Raw genomic sequence first — 8,636 nt, forward strand, 5'->3', positions numbered from 1 at the left:
ATTGGAACAAAAATTTCATGAATATTTTTATAGTGGTGAAACTGAACTTAGGCTTACTGATTTGATATTGGTTAAACAAAAGTACAATGAATCGGTTTCTGAATATATTCGACGGTTTAGAGATGTAAAAAACCGGTGCTTTAGCTTGATCATTGCCGAAAAGGATTTAGCTGATATTGCTTTTTCGGTTTACTTGTTCATATCAAGGATAGATTAGAAGGGCAGGAATTTTCAGATATTAATCAAGTTTTACAAAAGGCTGTGGCGCAAGAAAACCGTGCTAAAGATGTTAAACAATATGGCCGGTTTAGGGATAATAAAAACAAAGACAAGGAAAAGCCTACGGTTAATGTTGTAGGTTATGATAGCGATTCGGCTAGTGATGATGACGTTGATGTATGCATAGCCGAATGGGTACAAGCACCTAAGTCAAAACCTTTTGTATGTGCTGCTTTGAAACCTACACCTGCTAGAAGAAAGGAAATTAAGTATACTTTTGATGTTAGCAAGTGTGATAAAATTTTTGATATCTTGCTGCAAGCAAACCAGATTAGAATAAAGGGAGGTCATGTAATTCCGCCTCCAGAAGAATTGGCTAAAAAAGCTTACTGTAAGTGGCACAATTCTTTTTCTCACGCTACTAATGATTGTAACGTGTTTCGTCGACAGGTGCAATCGGCCATTAATGACGGACGATTGACATTTACAGAAGGTTCTAAGATGAAGCTTGATAGTGACCCATTTTCTATCAATATAATTGACTTTGAGAACAAGAAGGTGCTCATTCGGTCAGATCAGGCCGAATCCTTGAAAGGAAAAAATGTTATTGTTGATAACAGGGCTGCTCCAAAGATGATCAAGCCAAAAAATCCAGAAGAGGGAGTGTGGAAAGTCAATGAAGGCAAGAAACAGGTTCCAAAGTTAAGGCCGACAGTTAAACACCTGTTGGACAAATATGTATCATAGAAGGCCAACAATGTGTTTAATCGGCTAGGAGGTTCTAAACGTCCTAGATCTCCTTCTGGTCATGGTTTTTGTGATCAAGTTTACAGACAAGGAAATTCATATGCTCATCAACCGCAATTTCCAATGGGGCCAACATTCTGGGGCTGTGTACCTCCAATGTATCAACAAATTCCTCCATATGGTTTTAATCCTTGGGTACCACATCCTACTGGGCCAGAATGTTTTTATCAACCTGGATGGGCGGCATCAGGATCTGTGTTTGGAAAAGATCCTCGGTTCAATCAGGAGGTTAGGGCAAATGATGCCATTGTGGTGCATGGTGGCCGTAAGAATTCAGCTTCTGGAATTGTTAATTCGCACAGAGAAGTCAAAGCTGGATCATCCAAAGGGAGAGGATCTGCACAGAATAGTTCGTCAAGGTACAATGCAGGCCACAAGAATTTTGTTGGTGGACGCAAATCTGTGTGGGTGCCAATCAAGCCTGGAGGTCGCACGGATAATTTAGATTTACGTGACATGGCTGGAACTCGTCAACCGACAACTGGTCAAAATGGTTCTAGTGTTGTTCATGGTCTGCAAATTGGCACTATGGTGATTGATAAATCTAAAGTGGATGCATGTGCACATCAGGGGAAAATAGTAATTGGTTTGTGCTCTTATTCAGATCAGAAAGAAGTCGTAGGTTCAGGGGAGGCTGGTAGCAGTTTAGAGCTTGGCCAACAGAGTCGTTCAGAGGAAACACAAGCTGCAATTACTAGCACGGTTGCAACATCTAATAAACTGAACATGCAAAGCAGCAGCGCAAGAATTTCTAAAGACGTGTCTCAGCATTGCAGTTCAGCAAATAGCGGTGGCAGAAATGCAAGAGGAATGCCTTATGCGAACAGGAGGCCGAACTTTCAAATGCCTGTGCAGCAGAACAATTTTTATTCCAGAGGCCCTGTGTTTAAGCCAAGAGCAGTAGCGTTGCAGTATAGAGCTAGGAGTTTGGGGGGCAGGATCAGAACAGTTGCGCCGGGAACTAAACCGAAGTCTCAGTGGTGCCCGAGAGGACTCACTCGTACACAGAAACGGAGAGTGCAGCGGCTGCGAGCACTAGAAATTAAAGAAGAGCAAGCAGAGAAGCAACGTGATGAATGGTTTAATCGAGCTAGACCAATGGTGCCTGCCAAGATGACTTGGAAGGAAAAGCGCATCACGATGGAGGAGGAGAAATCTGAGGACGATAATATGATTATTAATGAGAATTCAGAGAGCAAAGATGACACGCCTTCTACTATGGATGTTAACATGGTTTTTGCTTTACCTGCTGAATTTCGTGCACCCGAAATAGAAGTTGCAGAGCTTGCTCTTGGTCCTAAAAGCGCTGTATTTGAGAAGCCAGAAAAGCCCGAGAAGCACTTAAAACCTTTATACATCAAGGGACATATTGATGGTAAGCCTATTGGTCGCATGCTTGTTGATGGAGGTGCTGGGGTTAATGTTATGCCTTTTTTGGTCTTTACTAAATTGGGCCGAAAGGAGAGTGAATTGATGAGGACCAACATGGGGCTTAGTGGGTTCACAGGAGATTTGTCTGAAGCGAAAGGTGTTATTGTTATGGAGCTCACAGTCGGAAGCAAAACAGTGCCAACTACATTTTTTGTTGTTGATGTAAAAGGGCGATATAACATTCTTTTGGGACATGATTGGATACATGCAAACTATTGCATCCCTTCTACTCTACATCAGTGTGTGATTCAGTGGGTCGGAGATGATGTAGAGGTAATTGAAGCAGATAATTCAGCCTGCATTGCTTTAACTGATGCTCCTATTGATTGGCAACATGGTGAGATGCAGTGCTTGACAGGAAGGGATTTATCAGATTATGATTATGTTGCTATTGGTAGGGATGGTTTTGTTCCTGTAAAGGTACAGCCGGCTTGCATAGCTCGGCTTAATAATTTGTCTCTGTGAACAATGAATAAAGAAGATAGTATAAAGTGGTTGCAGAGGCGTACTGAGGAATATCGTTCTAGTAAGAACGATATGCATGAAACTGTTGAAGATTTTGGTGACATAGAAAAGCTTGGACAGGGGTTCTCATCGGCTGATCCACTTCAGGAAATTGATATTGGTGATGGAAGTGTTCCCAGGCCTACTTTCATCAATGCAAATATGGAGGCCGATCAGAAAAGCAAGGTATGTGCATTACTTAGGGAATTTATTGACTGCTTTGCTTGGAATTATACTGAGATGCCTGGTTTGAGTAGAGATTTAGTTGAGCATAGGTTACCTATTAAATCTGGTTTTAGGCTGCATAAGCAACCCCCTAGACGTTTTAATTCTAATTTGTATGACCGCATCAAAGAAGAGATTGATCGGTTGTTGAAAGCTGGGTTTATTCGGCCATGTAGGTATGCTGAGTGGATTTCTAACATTGTACCTGTTGAGAAGAAAAACACAGGGAAGATTAGAGTATGCATTGATTTTAGAGACTTGAATAAGGCTACTCCTAAAGATGAATATCCTATGCCTATAGCCGACATTTTTATTAATGATGCTTCCAGGGCATAAGGTGATTAGTTTTTTAGATGGTAATGCCAGGTTATAATCAAATCTTTATGGCCGAAGAGGACATGTCTAAGACTGCTTTTCGTTGCCCCGGCTTTGTTGGTTTATTTGAGTGGGTCATAATGACTTTTGGGTTGAAAAATGCTAGGCGCTACATATCAACGTGCTATGAACTTGATTTTTCATGATCTTTTGGGTATTATATTAGAAATATATATTGATGATGTTGTCGTTAAATCGGATGGGTTTGATCATCATTTAGCTGATTTATGATTAGCCTTTGAGAGAATGCGCCGGTATAGGTTAAAAATGAATCCCCTCAAATGTGCTTTCGGTGTGTCGGCTGGCAAGTTCTTAGGGTTCATAATTCATGAGCATGGCATAGAGATTGATCCTAAGAATGTAGAGTCGATCAGGAAATTAAAGGAGCCTACATGTAAGAGGGATGTGCAAAAGTTGTTAGGGAAAATTAATTACTTGAGACGATTCATATCTAACCTTGCAGGAAAAATTGAATCGTTTATCCCTTTACTTTGGCTAAAGCATGAAGCAGAATTCACATGGGGGGCAGAACAACGTGATGCTTTTAATAATATAAAGAGATATTTGTTGAGTCCTCCAGTGCTTCGGGAGCCAAAGTCTGGTGTGCCGTTCAGATTATATATTGCTGCACAAGAAAAGGTGATTGGCGCGGTTTTGGCACAAGAAGACGGCGGGAAGGAGTATATCATTGCTTATGTGAGTCGCCGTCTTATGGACACAAGAGAGTAGGTACGTGTTCATTGAAAGGCTATGCTTGTCTTTATATTATGCATGTACCAAGTTTAGGCATTATTTGCTATCTAGTACTTGTATAGTTGCATGCCAAACCGACGTGATTAAATATATGTTACAACAGCCGATTCTTAGTGGTAGAATCGGAAAGTGGGCTTATGCATTAGTAGAATATGATTTAACATATGAATCGTTGCGTGCTATGAGAGGTCAAGTTGTCGCCGATTTTATTGTTGATCATAGGATTAAAGATGAAGATGTCTGCCATATTAGTGTATGCTCATGGAAACTTTATTTTGATGGATCGGTTTGTAGAGATGGACAAGGTATCGGTAATGTTTTGATTTCACCAAATAATGTAGCTTATGAAACATCGGTTCGCTTAGAATATCCTTGCACAAATAACCAGACCGAATATGAAGCTTTATTGTTTGGTTTGCAAAGTTTAGTTGATATGGGTGTGAGGGATATAGATGCCTTTGGAGACTCTCTTTTGGTAGTTCAGCAGATTAACGGAGAATTTCAATGTTTTGATGGGTTGCTGAATAGCTATTTGGACCGATGTTTAGATATAATTAAATCTCTGGATACTTTTACTATCAGCCATATATCTAGAGAAGAAAAATTTAGAGCTAATCATTTGGACCCAACAAGCATCTGGTTACCAGGTTACTAGTGGAAAGTTTTTAATAATAGAAAAACCGATGCTAGCTGTTGTCGAAAGTGAGACTGATCTGGTTACTAGTTCAGGTCTGGGTCAAATTGAGAGTTCTAGAGCTGAACATATTAGTAGTTTTGGAGTACATGGTGCATCAGGTGCTAGTTTAGTACAACAACAATTAGTACAGGGCAAAGAAGATTCGGTATAGGGTTCACAAATAACCGAATCTATAAATGAGTTAGAACCTGGTGATTGGAGAAGTCCTATAATTAATTATCTAAAGGATCCAAGTCAAACAAGGGATAGGAAAATTTGGCGTCAAGCTTTAAAATATACTTTGTTAAATGATGAATTATACCGCCGAACCATAGATGGGTTACTTTTGAAGTGCTTGGGTTCTGATCAGTCTAGAATAGCTATGGGTGAAGTACATGAAGGAATATGTGGGACACATCAGTCGGCTCATAAGATGTGATGGTTATTGAAACGAGCGGGTTTTTATTGGCAGACTATGTTAGAAGATTGTTTTCGATATTATAAGGGGTGTGAAGCGTGTCAAAAGTTTGGAGACATACAGTTAGCGCCTGCGGCTATGTTGCACCCTATTGTTAAGTCCGTGGCCATTTAGAGGATGGGGTTTAGATTTTATTGGTCAAATACATCCTGCTTCATCTAGAGGTCATCGCTTCGTCCTAGTAGCTACAGATTATTTTACTAAATGGACTGAAGCAATTCCTTTGAAAAATATGACTCATAAAGAAGTGATTAATTTTGTATTGGAGCATATTATTCATAGATTCGGTATTCCTCAGACTTTGACTTCTGATCAAGGTGCTTCTTTTATGTCTCACCAATTTCGTGAATTTGCCGAATCATTTAGAATTAAGTTGTTAAATTCGTCGCCTTATTATGCTCAAGCTAATGGACAGGCCGAATCTAGCAACAAAATTTTGATTAAGCTTATAAAGAAAAAGATTGAAGAGCATCCGAGAAGGTGGCATGAGGTGCTTTCGGAAGCTTTATGGGCTCATCGGATATCTAAGCATGGAGCAACTCAAGTGACACCGTATGAGTTAGTGTATGGACAGGAAGCTGTGCTACCTGTGGAGATTAATTTACAAGCTCTTAGAGTAGCCAGACAAAATGATTTGTCGGCTGTAGATTACAGTAATCTGCTGATGGATAGAATAGATGAGGTTCCAGAGGAGAGATTAAAGGCTTTACGTGAAATTGAAAAGGAGAAATTGAGGGTAGCTAAGGCCTATAATAAAAGAGTTAGGGAAAAATCGTTTCAGATTGGAGATTTAGTATGGAAAACGAGTTTGCCTCTTGGAACTAAAAATAATAAATTCGGCAAATGGTCGCCGAGTTGGGAAGGACCGTATAGTATTGTAGAGATTGTTCCTGGAAATTCATATTTTGTACAATCTTTGCAGGGAGAGAAGTTGCCTAAAGCGCTCAATGGAAAATATCTTAAGAAGTACTATCCTAGTGTGTGGCAGGAGGCTTGATTGTGGTACGGCCGATATATCTGTATAAATATCGCCCTAAGGAAAATATTTGGCCGATGTATTCTTTGAATATCGCCTTAAGAAAATACTTGGCCAATGTATTTTGGAGACATCGTCCTAAGCTATGGTGTGGCCGGTGAAGCCATTGACGTAGTCCGGAGGTAAAATGTTGATTGCTTTTATTTTCGGTAAAATGCAATTGTACCGAAAACAGGGGGGCATGTGTTGATGGTGTAATTTGGCTAAGTGTCGTAATCAGCCAAATTATATGTTATTAGTATTTAATCAAAATTAGTTGACACATTGCTTAAAAGTTGTAACAGGGCCAAGTGCATTCCATGCATGCTGGAGTTCACGTATGGAGGAAGCAAGCCAGGGAAGATTTTAGTGGCGTGGAATAAAAGGATTCTGCATTTACAAATTATTTGGTCCAGTTAACAATTATTCAAGCTCCAGGCGGATTAGGAGATCAGGAAAGATTTTGCACCAGCTAATTGTTCGGCTGGAAGGTAAAATCCTACTCGGATTGCCTGGACGGCAGGAGTATTTTACAAGCCCAACAAACCAGAGGATTAGTAGGGATATTCTATTTTATTTCTATACAAAAGAAGTGCACGTACATGTATCCAACTCATGTTCTGTATATCTGCCGAAGGCCAGGTGGACCCGTATATATATATGGGGTGTGGCCGATTGCCTTCTGTCTGATCAATCGACAAACACAAAATACATCTACTTTTTTTTATTGCGTTCTACTTTACTAGTTCTTGCCGAGCCCTAGCTTCCCTAGGGATTGGTTGATCTTTGCAGTTTTGCGCTGAAAAACGGTCGGCTTCCCTCCACGAAAGCGAGGATCCTTTGTTGCTTTGCTCGGAAAGCAATCGCTCGTCGTCGCGAAAGCACGATAGTTATCGTGTTGTTGCGTGGATCAATTTCGCGTGCCAACAGATCCCTCTTTACGTCATAAAGGTGTCCCAACACGTCACAAGGCCCAACGGCCCAAAAGACGACGACGCAGCGCCGTGATAGATTATGTATGTCAACTTGTTTCGACTATTCCCATTGATTCTGATGGAATTTTGATGTGGGACCACTTCCATTGGTTTCCTTATGAAATTATCTTTCCATCCATATGTGGATCATCAAAAACGGAGTCCGTATGCGATGTGGACGTCCGTTTTACTACATACTGGTCCTGAAGCCCGAGATGGACTCGAACTCAAGTTGGACTGGGCCTCCGGCTTGGGTTGGACGTCCTTGCTGGCCTCCTAAGGTGGTGGCCAAGGAGGAGGACGTCCAAGGGCTTTTTTGATGGGTTCTCCAAGTCCTTGGGGTGTGCTCCCACTTGGGCCAAGGTCCCAAGGATGAATAACAAGCCCATGACGACAGTGTAGCTCTCGGCAGAAATAGCGACAGAATATCTTGATGGTTTGGAGGCCTTGCCGACATGATATTGAGATGAGACCAGATCTATTTGAAAGCTTATCAAACAAGCTTTCCATCAAGTGCTCATTGATCTCGATCGCACTCCGGATGGCTGAGTTATGGCCTTCCCAATGAAGCACTGTCGAACTGCCGATGAACCAAAAATTCAACTTTGATGAATTTGCACGTTGAGACACATTTGTACCTACATTCAAATAACGACATGTACATGTGGAACCAAGTGAATTGTACTAAAAATTACTATGCAAATATAGGAACGAGCTCACCTTATAAACAATGGTCGTATCCGATGGTGTCATGTCCTCATCAGTTGTCCCTTCAGGTACTCTTCGTTCCAATGATAGAGAGGTGGCTCATGATACCCCGCAAAGTACAAAACTCTCCAAAGCAAAGTAGGAGTTCCGAACACCATAAGGAAATACTCACATCCAACTGGTGCTGCCATCTGTACCATCATCATGTACAACTTTTGTGAGACAAGGCCATAATGGATAAGAGTTACATAACCAAGTAAGAAATTTATAAGTGGAGGAACAATGTAAGTATTGATTAATTATTATCATGATGCATGCATGTTCCGTACGTCCTCACAAACTTAGGAAAAATTATTTCTAATAGCATACACGGTGGCATACATACATTCTCTCATATATAGCGTAACTAGTCGAGCTACACGTTTTTGTTGTTGGTGTACCTACATAAGAATTTCATTTTAGCCCAAACCC

General features: G+C 40.8%; 1 protein-coding gene across 1 annotated transcript; it reads left to right on the plus strand.

Moving 5' to 3' along the window:
• Nucleotides 1-1,089: 1,089 nt before the first annotated feature.
• On the plus strand, nt 1,090-2,922 carry LOC136536727 (uncharacterized). Its single transcript, XM_066528922.1, has one exon. The coding sequence runs from the start codon at nt 1,090-1,092 to the stop codon at nt 2,920-2,922; it is 1,833 nt and encodes a 610-aa protein (XP_066385019.1).
• The last annotated feature ends 5,714 nt before the right edge of the window (nt 2,923-8,636 follow it).

The sequence above is a fragment of the Miscanthus floridulus genome, chromosome 2, assembly GCF_019320115.1.
Source record: "Miscanthus floridulus cultivar M001 chromosome 2, ASM1932011v1, whole genome shotgun sequence".
NCBI lineage: Eukaryota > Viridiplantae > Streptophyta > Magnoliopsida > Poales > Poaceae > Miscanthus > Miscanthus floridulus.

Excerpts from the sequence above, each read along its gene's own strand:
- LOC136536727 (XM_066528922.1), top strand. The coding sequence starts at position 1,090 with ATGGGGCCAACATTCTGGGGCTGTGTACCTCCAATGTATCAACAAATT.